At 39.7% G+C, this 23,517-nt stretch overlaps 1 protein-coding gene across 4 annotated transcripts in view; it reads left to right on the top strand.

Moving 5' to 3' along the window:
• The window catches only part of DUSP16 (dual specificity phosphatase 16), a 92,785-nt gene that overhangs the window by 30,522 nt on the left and 38,746 nt on the right, over window positions 1–23,517 (top strand). For all 4 annotated transcript variants that reach the window (XM_031650299.1, XM_003906015.5, XM_009180241.3 and 1 more), the window contains exons 2-3: window positions 13,260–13,852; window positions 14,725–14,863. In XM_031650299.1, coding sequence (XP_031506159.1) covers window positions 13,625–13,852; window positions 14,725–14,863 — 367 coding nt within the window. In that variant the 5' untranslated portion in view covers window positions 13,260–13,624. The remainder of the gene's footprint in view (window positions 1–13,259; window positions 13,853–14,724; window positions 14,864–23,517) is intronic.

Raw genomic sequence — 23,517 nt, 5'->3', positions numbered from 1 at the left:
GGGCGCGGTGGCTCACGCCTGTAATCCCAGCACTTTGGGAGGCCGAGGCGGGCGGATCACAAGGTCAGGAGATCGAGACCACAGTGAAACCCCGTCTCTACTAAAAATACACACCGTACCAAAAAAAAAAAAAAAAAAAAGAAACTACAGTGATGGAGCCGAATTATAGAAAAAGATGGACAGTGAAAAGGACAAAGTGGAAAAAGTAACCAAGGGATGAGGACAGAGAATGTGCCGGCTCCCGTCTGGGGCTACTCTGCTAGCCTTTAGTGTCCTTGCTCTCCTGTGGTGCTGTGATTCTTCAGCCTAGGTCTTGGCCTGTCACTTTGTCCCTGATACAGCTTCCTGGTATCATTAACTCTCAGGGCCCCAGCAGGGGGAAGTGTGCGGACAGATGCAATGACTTAAATTAGCACAGCCTAGGACCCTGCGGTGAATGAACAGCGATGCTCTTGCTGCCTTCCTCTGCTACCTGGCCGCCCTTTCTTTTTCCCTTACCTGGTGGAGTAACAGGCCCTAAAGGGGTCTCCTGCATACTGTGGGATTGGAAGAGAAGTGGAAATAGTTGCTCAGAGCAAGCCTTGAAAATCCCCTGTCACAAAAGGAATTATCTGGAACAGTTACCCCAGAGTTACCTATTTTAGTTTGTGTTTTGTAGGGTATAAACTCTCACACCATAATATGACTGCTTAATGATAAATCAGCCCTGTCCCTGTTAGGAGATTTTGCTAAGAACTGAGGCACACTTACAGCGATATCTTTTTATTCTAAGTGAAATAATCTTTAGATATTAGTGATCACTGAATTCCTCCTCATACAAGTAGGAAAAACACAGACTTGGGGAATGTCAAGTGACACTGTGTATGCCATTTTAGCATTTTAGTAGATGAGTTGAAATTAGGAACAAGGTCTCCTGAGTCCTAGTCTACAGTATTTTTTAAAAACAATAACCTCACTTGTCTCTAAATTCCTAGGGTTAGTTTTGGCCTCGTGGAGCAAAGAAACTGAGCAGGCCTAGGTTGTAGGTGACTGGCACAAAGAGACTGAGAGAAGGAAGCCTGTGGTGGAGTGTTTTGTGATTTTAGAGTTTTTGTAGCTCCTGCTTTTGCTGTTGGAGCTGAGCAAGGGGCCTGCAGCTACCCCTGGGCCTGGCTGATGTCCCATTTTTGAGGCCCCAGAGTTATTTTTAGCCGCAGGGCCTTGGAAGCAGGTGTGGCCCGGGCTTGAAGGCCACGCCTGGAATGTGTTCAAACCTTGTTGTGCATGTCTGCTTAGGAGCTGAGAATAGTGACGAGGCCATTGCATATACTTTGTTAGAGGAATTTGCACTTTTCCAAGTGAGAGGAATGAAAGTCATCCTGTGTTGCATTTGTGACACTTTAAACAGGTTTATTTCAGAAACTTTATAAATTGAATGATATTTTGCAAGTGTTAGTGAATATAATTAAAAAATATATTAGCTATAAATCCTTTGTATGCCAAATAAACTTTTGTATTATAGGAGTCATACCCTAACTGACCTACTTTTGAAGTCCAGCTTCATAGTCATAAACATGTGACTGAAAATTTAATTTTTCTTCCCCCACCCCCTCAAACATTATTGCTGTTTAAAATAAAGAATTCTTTATAAGTCCTTTTGTGAAGCAGCATTTCAGCTTTTACCTTGAGGGTAAACATCAATTTCCATACTTTACATTTGTTCATCTTTTTTTTTTTCTTTTTCTTTTTGTTTTTTTTAGACAGAGTTTCACTCTTGTCGCCCAGGCTGGAGTGCAAATAGCGCAATCTCGGCTCACTGCAACCTCTGCCTCCCGGGTTCAAGTGATTCTGCTGCCTCAGCCTCCCGAGTAGCTGGGATTACAGGCATGCACCACCACACCCAGCTAATTTTTGTATTTTTGGTAGAGATGGGGTTTCACCATGTTGGCCAGGTAGTTCTCGAGTTCTTGACCTCAGATGATCCGCCCGCCTTGGCCTCCCAAAGTGCTGGGATTACAGGCATGAGCCACTGTGCCTGGTCCTCATCTTCTTAACCTTAACCTTAACCTTTGCACACCAAAACATTTATAATGTTAAATTTAAGATTAACATTATAAATTTAAGATTTATAATGTTAAATGTTGTTAACATTTATAATGTTAAATTTATAATTTATAATGGTCCTGAGAAGAAGGAGTACAGCAGGACCTGGTACTAGTTCCTGGGTCTAAATGTATGTCATGACCTTTATTAATATTTTTCATAATTTCCAAGGTTATGGAAAAGAATATGATAATTACCTAAGTAAAACTATTACTATGTTTTATACATATCCATCCTGTGTGTGTTTGTATGCCTGTGGGTGTTTGAGGTTCTATTTTACCTAACTGTTCTGAGACTTGACTTTATTCTCAATATATCATGACCATCTTTGGCTGTCAAGAAGTATATTTTTACACCATCATTTTTAAATGTTGCATACGATGTTGCAGGATTTATCGTAAGTTATAAGTTACTTAAGCCAGTCCATCCCTTTCTTATACATCTAGGTCTTTTCCAGTATTTTTCATGTGTATTTTAACTGAAAGATAAAGCACTTTCTTGTAAGTCACTTTGTTTTGTTTTGTTTTGTTTGTTTTAAGATGGAGTCTCACTCTGTCATCCAGGTTGGAGTGTAGTGGCGTAATCTCAGCTCACTGCAATGTCCACCTCCCAGGTTCAAACGATTCTCCTGCCTCAGCCTCCCGAGTAGCTGGGATTACAGGCGCGTGCCACCACATCTTGTGAATTTTTGTATTTTCAGTAGAGACGAGGTTTTGCCCTGTTGGCCAGGCTGGTCTTGAACTCCTGACCTCAAGTGATCCATCCGCCTCGGCCTCCCAAAAGCAGTTTAAAGGAGATTCTTGAAACTACCTCCTTGTTGTATAGACATTTTTCATGCATATATCTTACCTAATATGTCTTTGATATTTTACTACATTCCATATTGTAAAACTAAGATTCTCTTAGTAGATACAACACACTTGGGGCATTGGAAAAATTCTGGGAAAAAGTGCTGGGATTACAGGCATGAACTACCACTTTGAATTTATTCTTGTGAGCCATGTTGAAATTATCTTCAGGAGAATGTAGTTCAGCATTTTGATTTTATTTATTTTAGTGCTAAGAGATTTAAAACAGGTTAAATTCTGGAATATTACTATTGTGAGCTTAAGCTTGAGTGCAGGTGGGTGAGAGGTTTGGTGTTGGTGTTGCATTCCATTCCGTTGCTCCTAGAGCCTTCCAGTCCTCTTTGAAAAAATTAAATTATAACCCCTCTCCCATTAAACTGTGTTCCAAATTGTTCAGATGTTTACTCTGGTCTTAATACCTTTAGTCAATTAGTTCTTTGTCAACAAAGTATACTATATCTTTCATGTAGTGGAATTTTGTTGTTTCGGGGCTGGTGTGGACTAAAGAGGGGGTGCATATATTAATAGATAAAGATTATAAACTTATATTAGTGTTATCAACCCCTTCAATACATTAATCTAACTTGTAAAGTCCTTATGTTAAGTGTTTGACCCTTCTGACAAGGAGAGAACCCTGAAAGCATTTTAAAAAATTTTAATGTAAAGATCCTTTAAACTACCTCCTTGTTGTATAGACTTTTTTCACACATATATCTTGCTTAACATGTCTTTGATATTTTACTACATTCCATGTTGTAAAACTAAGATTCTCTTAGTAGATACAACACACTTGTGGGGTTGAAAAAATTGTATAATATTAACATTAATAGTAATCTTTCTTGTTACAGTATTTCTTTTCATTTCTTTGCCAAGAAATGCACTGTATAGGAACCACAGTTTCTCCGTAGTTTTAAGGAAGAAATTGTACTAAATTTTCTTACACACACACACACACACACACACACATATATATATATATATTCACACTGAAGCTAAAAGTTCAATTGCCTGCCTCAAAAGCATGGACAACAAAAGCAAAAGTGGACAAATGGGATTATGCCAAACTAAAAAGCTTCTGCACTGCAAAGGAAATAGTCAACAGAGTGAAGAGACAACCTACAGAATGGGAGAAAATATTTGTAAACTATATATCTGATAAACAGTTAATACCTCAAAAACATCAGGAACTCCAACAACTCAATGGCAAGAAAGCAAATAACTTGGTTGAAATATGGGCGAAAGACCTGAATGGACATTTTTCTTGAATGGACATTTTTCAAAGAAGACATACAAATGGCCGACAGGTCTATGAAAAAATGCTCAGCATCACTCATCATCAGAGAAATGCAAATTAAAACCACAGTAAGATAGTATTCCACTCCTGGTAGTAGGGCTGTTGTCAAAAGACAGAAGATCAGTGTTGGTAAGGATGTGGAGAAAGGAAAACCCTTATACACTGTTAGTGGAAATGTGAACTATTTATAGCCATTATGGAAAACACTATGGAAGTTCCTGAAAAAAATTAAAACTAGAACCACCATATGATCCAGCAATTCTACTACTGAGTAAAGAAAATGAGATGTTTGCATACCCGTGTTTATTGCAGTGCTCTTTGCAATAGCCAAGATATGGAATCAACCTAAGTGTCTATCAAAATATGAATGAATAGAGAAAACGTGGTATATATGTACACAATGGAATTCTATTCAGCCTTAAAAAATAAGGAAATCCTGTCATATTCTACAACATGGATGAACCTGGAGGACATTATGTTAAGTGAAATAAACAACGTACAGGAAGACAAATACTGTGTAATCTCACTCATATATGGGAGCTGAAAAGTTGATCTCATGGAAGTAGAGAGTAGAATGGTTACCAGAGGCTGAAATGGTCAGTGGGGAGGGGAAGCCTGGGGAGATATTGGTGAAAGTAAACAATTACTTAGGAAAAAATATGTTCAAGGATCTATTGTACAGCATGGTGACCACAGTTAATGAAGATACATAGTATTCTTGAAAAATTCAAGGAGTGGATGTTAAGTGTTCTTATCACAACAATGATGGCTATGTGTGGTAATGCACTTGTTAGTAGAATTAACCATTCCACAGTGTATATATACTTCAGAATATCATGTTGTGCATGATAAATACATACAGTCTTATCCGTTAATTTAAAAAGTTTGACTGGGCACAGTGGCTCACACCTGTAATCCCAGCACTTTCGGAGGCCAATGTGTGGGAATTGTTTGAGCCCAGGAGTTTGAGACTAGAGTCAGCAACGCAGTGAGACCCCATCTCTACAAAAAATAAAAATTAGCCAGGTGTGGTGGCACATGCCTGTGGTGCCAGTTACTCGGGAGACTGAAGTGGGAGGATCACTTGAGCCCAGGAGGTGAAGGTTGCAGTAAACTGAGATCACAGCATTGCATTCCAGCCTTGGGTGACAGAGCAAGACCCTGTCTCAAAAAACAAAAACAGAAGTTCAGTTTCCTGGAAATGCATCATTTCCAATAGATACAACCATAGTTCTGAACAAAGCATGAACACCTGCCACTTCTTTTATTGGCATTTGCCCAATTCAGCATTATCTTGACTAGTATATTCACTGGCCCCAGAGACCTACTATCTTCCAGGTATCCACATAGCTCAGTCTCTTACTTCTCTCCTGTCTCATGTTCTCAACGTAAGGCCTTCTCTGACTACTCTGCTTACAATTTTAACAGCCGCCCCCGCACACCCTTTGCTGTTCCCTGCTCTATTTTTTCTCCCTAGTTCTTATCAGCGTCTATCATAGGAAATGTTTTGTTTTTGTTGTTGATTGTATCCCCCATCACTAAATTAGAAGCTCCATAAGGGCAATAATTTTTGCCTTGTTAATTTATAACCAGGCAGTACATTAATAACTTACAATGAATACTTTTTTCATTTATTACTACATTTTCACAGCAGTGCCTGGCACATATTAGGTGCCAAATAAGTACTTGTTAGCTGACTGAATTAGTTACAGTAGGCCTGATGAATTATAGTGATTCTGGCAGATGTTCAAGAAAACCAGGATGCACAAATTAATCCCCATCTGACCTCTGTTTGTCTTATTCTAAATCTTCCTTCTCCTGCCTCCAGCCTACCTTTACTGAAAATACCCTTCTGAAACATTTTCTCGTCAATTCTCAGATTAAGCCAATCCCTGGCTGTATTTCCTCTTGCCCAGTAACTCCATCCAGGGATCCTCCATTTCTACCCTCCCAAGACCACCTCCATACACCAGCCCCTCTCCCAATAGGTAGGGTCCTGCATTTTCAGGCAGGGTGTCTGGAGGAAGCATTAAGTGTAGAGAGGTAGGTGAAGGAGCCTGTGGGCCGGGAGGAGTGTGGGTAGGATATATACATGGGTGGCAGAGGGAAAGAGGAAGGTTGGGAGGGGGAAGCAGGAGGAGAGCTCAGGTGTGTCAGGGAAGGGGAAGCTGGTGAAACAGGCGATCATAAACAGGAAGCAGTACTAAGAAAAAGACAAGAGCTCTGATTGAGCCAGTACCAAGAGGGGAGTGCTCCTTGCCCTGAGCAGAAACTTTGGTGAAGGCTTCTCACAGATTTGGCTTCTACCTGGGCTGGCCTGTGCCTAAAAGCACAGGCATTATAGGTGGTCTTTGAAGGCTGACTGCTATTCCAGCCTTTATCTGTGGGTCCTTGAGATGTATGTAAACAACCTGCACCTCTGATTGGAGTGGTGGCTTTGAACAGTGCGGTATATCAGTGTGAGGCAACTGGGTTCTACGGTGCGAATAACTGCTGTCTCCAGGTCTAGTATCATCTAAATCGTTTTGCTTCAAGCAGTCTAATTCATTATTTCCATCACTTGTCAGAATATGTGTCCTCAACTTCTGGGTAAGGAAATATGATCAGACATCAATAGGCAGCTAAAAAGCACATTAAGTTCGTAGCTTTATTTTATTTTTTTAAATTATACTTTTAAGTTCTGGGGTACATGTGCAGAACGTGCAGGATTGTTACATAGGTATACACGTGCCATGGTGGTTTGCTGCACCAGTTCGTAGCTTCCTTGATTTTGGTGAGGATGATTTTTTGTGTTTGTTTTTATTTTTTTATTGAATATATTTGCCAAATACCAGACCTCAGAATTTCTATCAAGTTTCTCTTAACCCACAGCTTGTGAGATAAAGTTGCTTTAATCTGTGTAGAATTGAGGCAGTCAAAGTCTAAGGAGTTCTTGTTTGCAGATATGATAGCCTCCTTTTTTCCCTTTTGATTGGTTAAGTTTTTCCTGTTATCGAAAGCCTGTGTTTAGGGCTCTATTGAAATACATTTCAGTGTATCTTGTTGCCTGTTTCTTCAGTTTTATTGGAGGGAAAAAATTTAAGTCAGGCTTGTAGTTTAATAAAAGTAAACGTCTCACCTGATTACATCCTTTCTATAAACTGAGAATTTGAACTTGAGCTCTAGCCCAACCAAATAAAGCTAAATCCCTCTCCTCACTCGACAGACCTGTTAAGCACCCCATAGCCATGGGATCCTTTTTCTTCCCCTGATAATTTCTCTTTGTAAAAGAAAATATTTAAAATGGAGTTGTGCCTCTCTGAGTGGGACCCCCCGTTTCCTCCTGGAGCCCCATCCCCTGCTGGGGGCCTTGCTGCAGGCCTTGGGAGTGGGTGTTTTAGGGCAGCAGTAGCAGTAGCAGTAGCAGATGAAACTATTGCTGCCAGCAGAAAATAACCCATGGGTAGAAGGAAAGAAATTGTGTGCATGAGAGATGATCACTTTTTTTCTGAGTAGGATATAGTCAGTGTCAGTATGACTGACCTAGAACCCAGGATCATGTTTGGGAAGTTGAAGAGAAAACTCATCTGGGAAGCAGAAGAAGATCCTTAATATAATCACTTAAAAATAATCTTAATCTTAAAAAAAAGTATTCTCTGGCTGGGCACAAATTTTGAAGGCTACAAGTAATAAAAATCAAAACATTTTCCTTTTAAGTAATTAATGGCAAATATTGGTTTTATACATTCAGACTTTATGTTGTTCTTTTAGTTGAAACAAGCCCCCGTTGTTCACTTTAACATAAAAACAGTCTTAGACTTCCAGTTCTTAAACATAACTTATTCAGTAGCATACCTCATTGATATACCGTATTTGTGCAGAGTTGGATATAGAGTGAATTTCAAGAAATAAAACTCCAGTGATTTCTGTTATAGTCGTAGATACATTTCCATAGGTAACCAAATGGAATCTAAATAAAAATAAATTACATATTAAAACACAGAAAAAATTGTATATTAAAGGGGGAAGTTGTTATACAACTTGTGTTACATTAAATGTTATAAAATATAAAACATAAATCATTTGCTGAAAGGTAAAATATACCAGAAATGGTATTTCTTTAGGAGATTTGCTGATTTTATTCCATGATCTGGATAGTCATTTTGTTATACTAAGATGTTGATTCCGTTTATCTTTATTCCTAGATAAAGTCTTTTAAAACTTTTATTTTGAACTTGGGATACTTTGCAGTTTTTTGTGTAGTAGCCCTGATTAAGGTTACTAGTCTTCAGTATGATAAATACTGCCTTGCTGACTTTCGGGTATCCTTTAAAAGATAATTTCCATAACTTCATGAATGTTCACCATCACATTTTAATTTTCTTTTAAGCCAGAGTGGGTATAGAGGGTCTCTAAATAAGATGTCATAAAACAGGCCAGTTGTGGTGACTCCCAGCATTTAATCTGCTAACCTTTTGAGCACACTATTATGAATTACTTGGCAGCTTCTAGGTACTCTGGTATGTAATTTTAGGGGGGAAATTTTATATATGTGTGTATACATACATTTTTTAATTTTTGTAGAGATAGGGTCTCACTGTGTTGCGGAGGCTGGTCTTGAACTCTTGGACTCAAGCAATCCTCCTGCCTCGGCCTTCCAAAGTGCTTGGATTACAGTCGTGAGCCACCATGCCCAGATGGAGTTATCTTTTAAATTTAAGAATTTCGCCGGACATGGTGGCTTACAGCTGTAATCCCAGCATTTTGGGAGGCCGAGGTGGGTGGATCACCTGAGGTCTGGAGTTCGAGACCAGCCTGACCAACATGGAGAAACCCCGTCTCTACTAAAAATACAAAATTAGCCGGGTGTGGTGGCGCATGCCTGTAATCCCAGCTACTGGAGAGGCTGAGGCAGGAGAATTGCTTGAATCGGGGAGGCGGAGGTTGCGGTGAGCCGAGATTGTGCTATTGCATTCCAGCCTGAACAGTAAGAGTGAAACTCCATCTCAAAAAAAAAAAAAAAAAAAAAAAAGAATTTCTACATGTTTTATTTAGATTTCCAGACATGCATATATGCAAGGCCCATAGAAATATAGAGTGATTCATTTTCTAATTAAATGTTGAAAAAAATCAGATTCAAGTACTGTAAGTGAAAGAAAAAGCAAGATATAAGACAATGTCTATACTGTGTAACCATTTGAACAAAGAGAAGGAAAAGTGTATATATTTGTGTTTTATTCTGTATTAATTTTTAAAAATCTTTGGAATAAATTAGGTGAGACTGCTAAAAGGTGTTGCCAGTTAGAGGGCAGGGTTGGGACCCAGACAGGTGGAGGATAATGGTAGAAGAAGGATTTTGAATATATTTAGTTTTTTTCATTTAAATGTATTTGCTAAATTTACAATATCATAGCAATTTTAAACACCTTTATTGAGGTATAAGTGACACAATAAACTGTACATGTTCATACTATATATACATTTTTAGACTTTTTTGAACCATATGAATATATTACCTATTTAAAAATCTAAAGAAAATATTTAAAACTTTAACAGTTGGCTAAATAAATAGATAAATAGCAAAGCTGGTTTACTCTAGATTTTGTTCTATGGACTTGGGCCTTTGTGGTTCATTGTAAGAATTTTTATTCCCCTTGACTTATAGAAATTCTGGGTAAGGTTAGCTTGGTGATATTGCAAGCAAAATATTCTCTTGTCATCTTTCAAATATCACCTAATGCAAAGGATTTTGAAAACAAAACAGTAAATACAGAGAAATTTTTAAAATTAGAGTTGTAGCCAGTGATGGGGATTTAACCAAAATTCTCTGTGTAAAGAGATTAAGGCCATTGTTACTTTACCCTCCATGATCCCTTGGCAGGGCTCTGCCTCTCACCTCACCCATTTAGGACTACAGAAAATCAAACGTTGGGCATGAAGTCCTACCAGGAGGACTCCGGCTGGCCTCAGTACAGCACTGAAAGAATGTAACTTCACCCTCACTTCAGTTTCACCCCTGTGCTTCACTTACATTCTCAGGTTAGAGTCATTTTGACCAGGCCCTTTCTTGGTCAGGGAAAGGGTCTTTTTGTATCTGTAACTACACTCTGGTTCTGTGGGCAAGAATGACATTTTCTGCTCTGTAGAACCGTTTGTTGTAACCTGTCTTTGGGTTTATGAGAATTGGCTGAGGGCAAGCAAAGATGAGAACTTTCTAATTCAACTTTTGCATGTTTGCTGACTTCTCCCTCCTTTTGTCCCTTGATCTGCTAACCCAGATAATTGCTTTGTCCCATCCGGATTTTATCTCTTTGAGAGGAGTCAATCAGACTCAGAGACCCAGTGCCATTGTTGGAATCAACTTGCTCTTGTTCTCGGATTTCCACTTTCTGTGCCACCTGGGTACCCTCATGGACAATTGGCATCATTCTTTCCCAGTCCAGTTCCATTATGGGAACCCAGTACTTAGGGAAAACAGGGTAACCTAGTAGTAGAAGACCTGGTTTGGGAATCAATCTGAGTATAGGGCCTTACATTGCCATGAATTCTGTCACTGAGCAGGCAGAACCTGATTCAGTGGTATGGCCTTGGTAGGTGCTTTGCAGAAGTTTATTAGTGGATTGACTAGGACAAATTCTCTTACAGTTCTTTCAGTTGAAAATAGAGATGACTTTTGTATTTCATTGCCATAAAGCTATACTGAAAATAATACATTAATGAAAGTTGTTTCTTGGAAAATAAGAAATGGACATATAATGTATTAAATGGAGCTGGTTTGTAAAATGTGGTGTGGTTGAGACAGTATCTCAGATGCCTTCTAACTCCCTGTGTGTCAGCCTCTGTGAGAAAGGGCAGAGTTTGGTTGCAGCTGTACTACAGGAGGATGGAATTACATCTGTTTTTATCTGTGAGTGATGTCCTTTAGATGCCAGATGCAAGCCAGCTTTGTTTGCCATTGGCATCTATAGGGTATTTTTCCTCCTGTCTCTCTGTGATGCATGGTTGCTTTTTCACTTACCAGCTTTCAATAAATTAGATAATTTTGTCCTCAGACCAAAATTTGAAGACAATAATGTCTACATTTTGTAGGGGAAGAAACTGTGGTTTAGAGAGGTTATGTGATTTGTCCAAGGTTACATAAGTAAATGGCAAAGCTGCATCTCTTTATATCATGCTCCCCATTCTGTGTCCATGCTTTAGCTTCTAATTTGTAAGCACAGAATTAGGAAACATGACCTAAAGGTTTTTAAAGGCTCTGACATCCTGATCTGAAATCAGCTAATCAAATAATTATTTAGAGTCTTGAATTGTTTTTGGAACAAGGAAGAATTTACCTCCTATAATAATAAATTGAGTATATTATGTCCAAAGTACTGTAGAAGTAAGAAATATAATAAACTTTTGCTATCAAATAGTTACCCTCTAGGCTAGGTGCAGTGGCTCCTTATAGTCCCAGCACTGGGGTTTGAGGCAGATTGGGTGCCTGAGCCCAGGTTTGAGCCAGCCTGGGTAGCAGCAAGGTGAAACCGATCCCTACAAAAGGAAGGTACAAAAATTAGCCGGTGATGGTGTGCCTGTAGTCCCAGCAGCGGGAGGCTGAGGCAGATCGCTGAGCCCAGGAGGAGGTTGCAGTGAGCTGAGATTGATTGTGCCTGCACTCCAGCCTGGGTGACAAGCAAGACCTGTCTTAAGATTTACCTAGGTTCAGTACCAGAGTAGACATGTAGTTTTATGTAGTAGAGGATTTCTATTTTTTTTTTTTTTTTTGAACGATAAACTCTGTCACCCAGGCTGGAGATGATATTAGATCTTTGCTCACTGCTGCTTCCGCCTCCCGAGTTCCATCATTCTCCTCCCTCCAGCCTCCCATGGGACTACGCTTATGCCCTGTGGCTTCCATTTAAATAGAGCGGGGTTTCTACGTGTGTCTTCAGGATGGTCTGGATCTCTCTCGTGATCAGCGTCTCGTACTAAAGTGCTGGGATTGAGCTTGAGCCACAGCCAACCTGAAGTTTCATTATAGGCAGAAGAGATGGACCAGGGGAGATAGGAATCTGAGGGTATTGAAGGTCAAGGTGAAGTCCAAGCAATAAGCACAAAACTTCAACTAGTGTTAATTAGAAAGTGATTGATTAAAGGAGCTTGGCAAGAAAGGAAAGCACTGAGTCCAACTTTAAGGGCTCTGTATGTCTGGGTTGCTAACTTACAGTTCCAGGTTAAGGGGTGAGATTTTTTTAAGACTAGGAGTTAGTGATTCTCTGAAGAATGAAGCAGGAAAAAGTGAAGGATAAGCTTACAGGGCCTTAAGCAACTTGGTGGTAGGGAGGCGGCCTCCGGAAGGAGACATGCCAGGGTCATGGTTGTGAGCTTCGGCACTTCACAGTCCTAGCTCAGCAGCTGCTGTGACAAACATATCAGTTGTTTTTGTCCTTCCTCTTCCTTAAAAGATAGCTGAAATTTATAGAACTTCCAGTTTTCCTGCATCTTCTCTCCTCCATGAGGGCAATTTTAAAAGGCTGCTATTTGCGCCCTGGTACTCGCATGAGCTCACATGTGCACATGTTTACACCTACCCACTCATGACAGGAATTCTCAAGTCATTTCAGAAAAGTTTTTTTTTTTTTGGTCCTGATAAGACAGGATTGCTAACTTGGTCCTCAGCTGCTATTCTTTGTGGGGTTTCAATAAACAAGCAAATAAAATATAGGAAAACTATTTGGAATAATAATACTTCAAGCAGCTTTTGATAGCCCTTTTAATTCCATACTACAGGTCATTTAGTTCAGAGCCCTGGGTGATTATAATTCATGATATGTCTTGTTTTGTTTTCTTTGAGTTTTTACATTTTGAGGTAAAATGGAATTATCACTAGTACATTTTTCTGAAGCCATACCAATTTGTCCTTTTTATTTGTTTGTTCAAATGAAGCAGTGCATCAAGTGTGGAATTAGATTAATGGAGTAAATATTATGAATCATACACTCTCTCTAATCTGACACTCTTTCTTCTTCTTTTGACCTCACGTTTTTGTTTTCTGTCTTTCCCTCTCCGCGTAGGCTTTCAGTCCAGTGTAAAGCTGTTGGAGCGCGGGAGCAAAGGTAAAGAATGATGTAATGCGCTGGCTGCCCCAAAGCATCTTTTGTTGTGGAATGGTTATTCCAGTCATCTCTTTATGAATCAAATGTGAGGGCCTGCTTTGTGGACGGAGTCCTTTGCAAGAGCACATCAACGGGAAAGAGAAAGAGACATTCACTTGGAGGGCTCTTGCTGAAAATGGGTTTAACTCTCCTTTTGCCAGTCACCACCAGCCTGACCTCATACACTTTTAGTACAATGGAGTAGCTGAGCCTTTGAGTGCACCACCATTACATCATCGTGGCAAATTAAAGAAGGAGGTGGGAAAAGAGGACTTATTGTTGTCATGGCCCATGAGATGATTGGAACTCAAATTGTTACTGAGAGGTTGGTGGCTCTGCTGGAAAGTGGAACGGAAAAAGTGCTGCTAATTGATAGCCGGCCATTTGTGGAATACAATACATCCCACATTTTGGAAGCCATTAATATCAACTGCTCCAAGCTTATGAAGCGAAGGTTGCAACAGGACAAAGTGTTAATTACAGAGCTCATTCAGCATTCAGCGAAACATAAGGTAAATGCTTTCCTTTTTGCCTTTTTAAAATAAATGGACACACTGAATAGGGAATAATTTTAATTGAAGCCTCCTCTTTAAGTAGAGAAAGTAATTTGAGGAAGTTTTGGTTGCTTTTTAAATTTTGGTGCCTTGTGGAACCTCAAAATAATTTGCTGTCCATATTGTCACATTTAATAATATTTCTAAACTATGCAGAAGGATTAACTTGCTTTAGTTTGGACAAGTGCTGTATTTTCTTGTGGCTTGCTAAAATTATTTTATTAAACACTATTTTATATTATCTGCAAATTTACTGAAAGGAAAGTCATTCTTTTCGAGTTCTTTGGAAAGAAAGTAGGAACTAATAGGGGTGCTTTTTATATGTCATAACACATGTGGTAACACTGGTCAAGACTTAATGATATTATCTTCAAGGAAAGTTATTCCTGGGATACTAAAATGTTGTCTGTGTAGTGAGGAAGGCTGTTTTTTTCTTCACTAATACAAATGAGCTCATGTTTTAATTTAAATAAACAACTGATATCTTTGTTAAGCTGTAAAAGTCATTTTTACAAAAGTTTGTTTAGGTCCAGGGTTATGTTTATTTGCGTATTGTTTGGTTTATTTTGAACTTTACCGTTTTATAGCATAAAGGATTTAAAACCAGGGAATTGTGAGACCACCTACACAGAAACAGCATTGGTTTTGGTTTTTAAGAGTTTTGTATGCTGTCTATCCATAAATTGACTACATCTCATTTTTATTCAAATTATTAATTGAAAACAGGAAGCAATTATTTGCCTCAGCACTGGTAAACGTGAGATCTTACGCAGTAGTTTGAGATTACTTTTCTCACCTTCTTCCTAACAAGCCTCATGTTTGCATTTCAGGTTGACATTGATTGCAGTCAGAAGGTTGTAGTTTACGATCAAAGCTCCCAAGATGTTGCCTCTCTCTCTTCAGACTGTTTTCTCACTGTACTTCTGGGTAAACTGGAGAAGAGCTTCAACTCTGTTCACCTGCTTGCAGGTAAGGCTCGTGATGGAATTAAAAGGACTCAGAATCTTGTTGAGCTGTGTGAGTAAGCATATTTCACAGTGAGCTCACATTACAATAGATCATCCCAACTTTGGTGTGTAAAATGATTTATTTATAGCTTTTGATTGATGTCACTGTCCTATTTAACTGGAATACTATATCATTCTTCCACATGGGTCAGTGTATTTTTGACTTAGCTCAAGTGCCTCTTCACTTGGTATTAACTGGTAGTGCCACACAGATTTGCACACCTATATGGATAGCTCAAAGCCAGCTGCTTCTGTCTGCCTTTTTCCATTCACCTGTGACAAAAGAACATCAAATGATGACCATCTCAGCTCCCGCTGTTAGTTCCCTTCCCTGTGGCAAGAACCAGACCAATATTACAGTGTCAGACTCTTACTTAACGTTTATAGTTGGAGCGGACACCAGAGATAAGGTCATCTTTCTGGGCATTATGAACAATGAAATAGGGGGAGAATGTGTGCAGAATGTTTCTTCTGGTAATTAGGGGAACTGTTTTAAAAGTTACTTGTGTATTTTTATTTGTTTTATAATTTTAACAAAGTCTCAACGTAGAAATGCTAAGCAACCAGATGATTTTATAAAATGTGTGGGAAGGACCAAATATTCTATATCTGTCCTGAAGGACGGCATCATAGGAGTTAATCCCATCAGATTCCAAAGAAGGCTGTTCATCCTTTGCTTTTCGTTTTGCAAATGAAAATCCTTTCCCTGGGAATATAGTTTGACAGCACACAATAACCTTAACATAAAGCTGCTGTGTTAGGCAGATTCAGCTTCAATGATAGACAAGAGTGCTCTTAAACATTTGATCTAAGAAAAACAAAATATTAAGATTAATTAGTTGTTGGTGTGTTAATAATTTTAAACTCTGTGCAGGTTTAGATAAGATTTCCATGTCTCCCGTTCTCTCTCACAAGGTTTTCCTCAGTTCTCTAACAACCAGGATAGTTCCATCTTTTTCATTGTCTATCTGTACACCTTTCATTTATGCTGTGATTCCGTCTGATCTTTCAATTAGTGTTCTTAAGTGAAGCCAGCTTGTCTTAGAATCTAGTTTTCAGAAGTCTGTAACTGAGAATTGTAATATTAGATTCTGTCTCTGTTGATAGACACATTCGTTTACTGGGAGTATGAGTGTGTTAAATATAACAACTATTATTAGCATTTCACTAAACGAATGTGGTGAGTTTAGGAACTCATTTCATGTTTCACATGGCCACTGCATGAGAGACTTTACCTTGGAATCCTGTTAATGGGATCAGGGTATCAGGGTATCAGGGTTTTTCTTCTTCTTCTTTTGTTTTTTTTTGAGATGGAGTTTTGCTCTGTCACCCAGGCTGGAGTGCAGTGGCGCGACCTTGGCTTGCTGCAACCTCTGCTTCCCAGGTCAAGCGATTCTCCTGCCTCAGCCTCCCGAGTAGCTGGAATTCCGAGCACCTGCCACCACTCCTGGCTAATTTTTGTATTTAAGTAGAGACCAGGTTTCACCATGTTGACCAGTCTAGTTTTGAACTCTGACCTCAGGTGATCTGCCTGCCTCGGCCTTTCAAAGTGCTGGGATTACAGGCATGAGCCACCACGCCCAGCCAGAGTTTTTCTTAAAGAAGCAGTATACCAAGATGTCCTTCGTGACAGAGTGGTTATCCCACCCTGCTCTTGTTTGAGACACTTTTACCCCACGGGGAGCCCTTACTGAACATCTCGGTCAAGTAGACGCCCCCCAGAGGAGTGAGCTCACGTGGAGTTTCTAGCACAGGTGCTTTAGCTACTTGTCGTTACTCCTTTACCAGAGAGCTTTCCTGTGTTACCTGGGAAGGTTCTTATCGATCCTGTGTAGCCTTGGGAGGGGCACTCACTGGGCAATAAGGAAGAAACAGGACTGCCTGATTAGCTCTGTCAACTCTAGGGACACGTGGTATGACACACTGAGTCAGAACACCCTGACATCCCCGTTTCATACAGGAAATGTTTCTTAGGCCTAAAGGAAAGTCTGTGGAGGCCGCGCCAGGAGCCACTTTAACTGTATTAGTAGCACGATATCTTCATCCACACCTCCAGAATCCGGTGTTTCTATTAGTTTAGGAGGTGACTTCAGGGTCTGAATTGCTTGTTTGGGAGTTTCTGAGCAGCTGGATTTCTTGTGACACCTCAGAGGGGATTCTAGATGATTAGAAGGCTTCCCAGTCATCCAAAAGCAATTGGGGATTCTTTTGGTTAGTGAATTTGTTCCTCAGGTTAGGTAGATCATTGGGGTAAGTGGATAACAGTATTGGAGAAAGTTTGGCCATCAATTCTTGGGAAACTGTTTTATTGCCAAGGTCCAGCTGCTCAGAGGACAAGCCAGGGATGTGGGACAGAAGGACACATTGACAAAAGTTTCTTAAATGTTTTGGTTGGGGAGAAATAACTGAAAAGCGCGCTAGTTTCTCACAGGGGCTACCGTAAGTTACGAGGTCACTGGAGACGATTTTCACTGCTGACTGCCCCTGTGACTTTCAGCAGTTGGAGATTTTTGTTAGTCTCATTTGGACATGGTCATAGAAAGACAGAGTGGTTTCTTGGAATAATTTTTCTATCAGGTTAGAACTTTCAGCCACCTTGAGAAAAAAAAGCATCAGATATGTGAGATGGTTTTTATGGTCATTAGCTGTGGCAGTGAGGAATTGTGGCCCCACATCTACTCATACTCTCAGGGCTACCTTACCCACAGAAGAATGACTGGGTAACAAGGGAACAAGAGGACTCCCAAGAAATTGATAAGCTCTTTCCTTCAAGCAAGAGGAGACTGACACTTACCTGGAGGACCTGCTTACATGGTCATAAAAAATGAAGGATTACTGAAGGAGGAGGAAGTGGGATTTGGGGAACCTCTACAGGAATGCGGTGGGCTTAGTTCCTTAACATGGACCAGGTCTTGTGTATCTTTGTGTTCCCGCAAGACCTAGCCCTTCTTAAGTTTTCCGTAAATATTTTGATATTAGCTTACCTGAAGATTTTATACTGTTTTTATTTCCTGTGATTTATTAGTTTAGAATATAAGCGTATTAAGCAGTGATGAAGCCTGAAAGTAGAGAAAACTTCGGATTGTTTTGAAAGAAATGATTTGGAAGGTGTATTTATTCTGATAAAGCAAATACATAGCTGCGATGGGAAAATATCTAATATGAAACTTTCTTCATCTATGTAAGTAGATGTGAAGATGGTATTAAAATCTGATGAAAATGCTGCTGTAAACAATGCTAATTTTGTGTGGTCCTTAAATACTGGTGTTTGATAAAGAGCTAACAACCCTAGAAATCTAGTTCCACTCATAGGAAGATACAAGTCCTTGAATTCATGTTAATTGAGAACAGTCAGAATAATTATTGTACTTTTTAAAATGTAAATGTAAACTGATTGCTCGATTTAGTCATTAGTATAACCTAACCAAGTCAAACCAAACCATAGCATTGTTTCCCTCCCAGTGGATTAAAGGGTTTAATATCAATAGCAGCTGGGTGTGGTGGTGCACCCCTGTATTTCCAGCTACTGGGGAAGCTGAGGTGGGAGGATTGCTTGAGAGCAGGAGTTTGAGGTTACAGTGAGCTGTGATTGCAACACTGCATTACAGCCTGGGTGACAGAGAGCCTGTCTCTAAAAACAACAACAACAACAAAAAGAAAGAAAGAAAAAAAATTATCAGTAGCAATTTCATCTTAAAAAAAACAAATTTGGATGCCTTAGAAAGTTCTCCATCACTGCCTGGGCATGGTGACTCACGCCTGTAATCCCAGTACTTTGGGAGGCTGAGGTGGGTGGATCACCTGAGGTCAGGAGTTCGAGACCAGCCTGGCCAACATGGCAAAACCCCATCTTTACTAAAAATGTAAAAATTAGCCAGGCATGGTGGCACGGGTCTGTAGTCTTAGCTACTCGGGAGGCTGAGGCAGGAGAATTGCTTGAACCTGGGAGGCAGAGGTTGCGGTTAGCCAAGATCATACCACTGCACCCTCGCGTAGGCGAGACAGTGAGACTCTGTCTCAAAAAAAAAAAAAAATAAGTTCTCTATTACCATTAATGGGTAGGTAATGGCAAACCACTGTTTCCCTTTTTTTTTCAATTTTGAAGTCAGTTATTGAATAAATACAATTTAAAGACCTGCGTATATTCCCCACAACCCTCTTTGAAATTAAGACTTAAGAATTCATATTGGCTGGCGCGGTGGTTCACACCTGTAATCCCAGCACTTCGGGAGGCCAAGGTGGGCAGATCACCTGAGGTCATGAGTTCATAACCAGCCTGACCAATTTGGAGAAACCTCGTCTCTACTAAAAATACAAAATTAGCCAGGCGTAGTGGCGCATGCCTGTAATCCCAGCTACTTGGGAGGCTGAGGCAGGAGAATTGCCTGAACCCGGGAGGTTGCGGTGAGCTGAGGTCGCACCATTGCATTTCAGCCTGGGCAACAAGAGTGAAACTCCATCTCAAAAACAAAAAAAAGCATATTAATACAGTAACAAAATGGGTGTGACATCAATGTATCATAATAATGATTTTATAACCTAGGATGGGCTTTTGTAAGGGAAAAATGCTATAATTCCTATTTGACTAAAAAAATTACTGGATTTCTAATAATTTGAAAAGAATCTAATTCGATTGAGAATATTTCAGAAAAGTTTAAGTATGTTAAATAATTAGAATTGTAGGAAAATATTGACAGAATAAACTATATATTTTTTCTTTTTAATAAAGTCCTTTGTGTCTGCTAAACTATATTTTGAACTTGTAATAAAAAGTCATAAACGCAGAGAAGACCAGCTTCATGGGAGCAATAGGTAATCTGGGTATAGAAATTATGCAAGGTGTCAGGCATGGTGGCTTATGCCTGTAATCCCAACACTTTAGGAGGCTGAGGCAGGAGGATCACTTGAGCTCAGGAGTTTGAGACTTGCCTGGCCAACAGAGAGAGACCTCTTCTCTACTAGAAATTTAAAAAACTAGCCGGGTGCGGTGGTATCATAATTATAGTCCCAGCTACTTTTGGGAAGCTCACTTGAGCCCAGGAGTTTGAGACGGCAGTGAGCTGTGATTGCGCCACTGCACTCCAGCCTGGTTGACAGAGTGAGACCCTGTCTCCAAAAAAAAGAAATTACACAAGGTAGAGCTAAAGAGAGCCATGCTCTATGCCATGTGCTGGGCCTGTCTTTGTTTTTTCTCCTGCAGATACAAGATTTAAGATTGAGGGGAAGGGGAAAGATGGGGATTGGAGAATCCAAAAAAGGAACCATTTTCAAGGGTTGGTAGTACCTTTCATGTCACTGCTAAACCTTAGATATCGACCAAAGAAAAAGGATCAGAAAAGACCAGGAGGGAAGAAAAACTAGGTCCTAGTGGTAAAAGTGTTACCTGAGCACAGGATCTATATCTGCATCTGCAGAAGGTTTCAGGGTCTTCTGGTCAACTCAGTGCCATGCCCACACCCATTCCCTAGGTGATCTAACATCTGCATTGAGGAAATCCCTTTAAGCTGGAAAGAACAATGGATTAGGGGTCAAAGCTGTGGCCTGTGTTTTCTGTGTGTGTGTGTCTCTGCTCCTTATGGCAACTTTGGATAAGTCATTTAACCTGAATTATCTTGTATTTTTTCATCTCCTAAAAAGAGATAGTAACGCTTGCCTTATTATGAGGATTGTGTTAGACAACAGATGCCAAATTTCTGTATCAATAGTCTAAAAGACTATCCTTTAAAAAAATAAGAAACTTAGCAGTATGAGTTTGAAAACCAAAAGAATCAGTTACCAACATTGACTTTTTGAGCAACCTTTTTTGGTATTTTCAACAACCTGCAGAAAACTAGTTCTCTGAAAAATAAACTTGTTTCTTGGCTTTTACTTAGTCACTATGTATCAGTTTATTCTACTTGTCTATTTCTAAGAGCGCCAGATTAGAAGTAAATACATGTGAAAAAAAGGAAAACGATTGAATTTGGGCTTTTATTTTATGCTGACATACGGTAAAGAGAGTAAATGGGTTAATTTAGTAGAAATAAAGATCAACCTGCATGTGAAAAATGCTGTTCTACTATGTCCTTCTCTCTCCCCAGTTATAGCCTGAGTAAAAGCAAAAGGGCTCCACCAGGCTTATTAATTCCACAGCACTCCTTTCTGTCCTGTGATGTGGTAGAGGATAACCCTACGGCGACTGGGGGGAGAAAACCATAAATGGACCACAGACTTCAGCCCTTTCATTTACAAATGAGGAAAATAACAGAGCTGCTGAGTGACTCTCCCAAGCTCTCGCTGCCCAAGGCCCACATCCACAAGAAATTCCAGAGTCTTCTGGAATTTTGTCAGGAGGCTAGATTGGGAATCAAGGGTGTGCATTTCAGATCAGGCTTATTCTGAAAGGCTCTTTTTGTAATAGCTCTTTCTCAGTCTTTTTGAGAATTTCCGTCATATTCTTCATATTTTATAGAATATAGCAATCTATAAAAATATACTGTATATAAAATTTTTTAAAGCATTAAACTATGTTAGCCAGAAGGGATCATCAAGTGAAAGTCTACTCTGTTTTATGCTGGTGTATAGCTGTGAATAAGGGTAGAGGATACCATTTATTAACACAGCAAAGGTCTTCGATTAATGTTTGCTATGGTTAAAGACCAAATACTAATTTTTGTTTTGAGTTGGACTTACTATTGTAGCTAGACCTACAAGTGAACAAAAATGTATTAGACTCTTTACACATTTTCAATTTAATAAGGACCTAGATTCTGATAACTGTTCTGTATAATAAATGTATAGTTTTGGTTTAATGGAATTACTATCCTTCCTCATGCAAGTATAATAGAACCTGATCTTCCTGGTTACGGATTTTGCTGTTTGTGCTCTTATAATCAATTCTGTTATCTAGTTTGGTATTTCTTCTTCTTTGTCTGGAGAAGGGAAACGTCAGTAATTCCATTTCGAATCCTGTAGCATTTGGTCAATGAGATTGAAGTTAGTGGATTTCAGTCAAAGTATACCAATTATTAAGGAATTGACCGCTCTTGTGTCTAAAAAACTGCAGTGACTGAGAGTCACTGAAAACAGACTAAAAATAGATGCGATATGCACACATACACACACAATGGAATATTCAGCCTTAAAAAAGAAGGAAATCCTACCATTTTGCAACAGTATGGGTGAACCTGGAGGACATTACGCTAATTGAAATAAGCCAGACACAGAAAGACAAATACTGCATGGTATCACTTACATGTGGATCTAAAAGAGTCAAACTCATAAAATCAGTAGAACGGTAGTTACCCGGGGCTGGAGGACGGGGGTAATGGGGAGATGCTGCATAAAGAGTACAGACTTTCAGTTACATGATGAGTAAGTTCTAGAGACTTAATGTACAGCACGGTGACTATAGTTAACAATAAATGTATCATATACTTCAAATTTGCTGAAAGAGTAGATCTTAAGTGTTCTCACCACAACAAAAAGAGCGTAGCTATGTGAGGTAGTCATTCCAAGTGTATATGTGTATCACATCATCATGCTGTACACCTTAAATAGATAAAATGTTTGTCTGTTAATCATACTTCAGTAAAGCTGGGGGAAAAGGTGCTGTTTGCTCACTGGCTGCTGTGTATTTCTGGCTCTGTTTCTGAGTCTCAGTAGGCATGAATTCGTCTAAATTGGATCATCTTTTCTCCGATTGCTATCTGCCAGTGTGGAAAGTCAGTCATGTCTCTTCCCAGCTACCAGTGGCGAAGACATATGCTTGAGACTGTCTTTTGAAACAAACAGACTAGAGAGCCAACTAAAGATTAAAGATAGTCCCTTGGTTCCCCATCCTGATATTGTGCACAAACCAAACAGAAGCACCCCAGATGACAACAGTGACATCAGTTTTCCCTTGCCCCAGTTGTGGCAGCTGTGTGGTCTAGAGAAACACCAGGTCCAGCATATTCTTCAGCCCTTTCACTCACTCAGCCTCTCAGTGTTTGATGGGTACTTCCACGGTTGTGCCTTGGACTGGGCTCTCGGGGGTGAGGATATTGGAAAAGCAAAAGTCTTGCCCCTGCCCTTGAAAATCTAATGGTTAATTTGGGGAAATGCACCTAAAGTGGATGAAACAAAGAGCAGTGTACGATCATTTGCTAAAATGTATGATACAGTGATAAGGGATGATTCAGTGTAGTCTGCAGAAGTCAGGGAAGACTTGATTAGGGCAATGGAATTTTAATCAAACCTTGAAAGATGAGTAAGATTTGGGTAGGGAGGGTTCTTCGAATTCTAAGGCGGAAAGAGAACATGATTAAAAATGTCAGGAATGAACATAGATTTGGAGGGGCAGAGAGGAGACCACAGTGGATTTTTTATGAAGGAGAGAACTGGGAATTGAGAGGACGTGAGATAAAATTATGTAAGCTCTTTAAATCAGAAGGAAGAATTTGTACTTTAAGGTGATGGGTGTTGTGAGCTATTGGAGATATGGCTGCAACACCTGTCGTCTCTTCAGTCACCAGATCTTTCTTCCAGCCTCTTGGGTCTGTCTGGTTTTCTGGTCTCCTGCTACCATGAAGTCAATTGAACGTTATTCCTCCCCCAGATTGCTCCAGGAGCCTCTTAACTGGTCCATTCACATGC

This window comes from Papio anubis, chromosome 9 (genome assembly GCF_008728515.1).
Source record: "Papio anubis isolate 15944 chromosome 9, Panubis1.0, whole genome shotgun sequence".
Lineage (NCBI taxonomy): Eukaryota > Metazoa > Chordata > Mammalia > Primates > Cercopithecidae > Papio > Papio anubis.
Note: the sequence above shows the minus strand (reverse complement) of the source record. Positions and strands in the feature narration are given on the sequence as shown.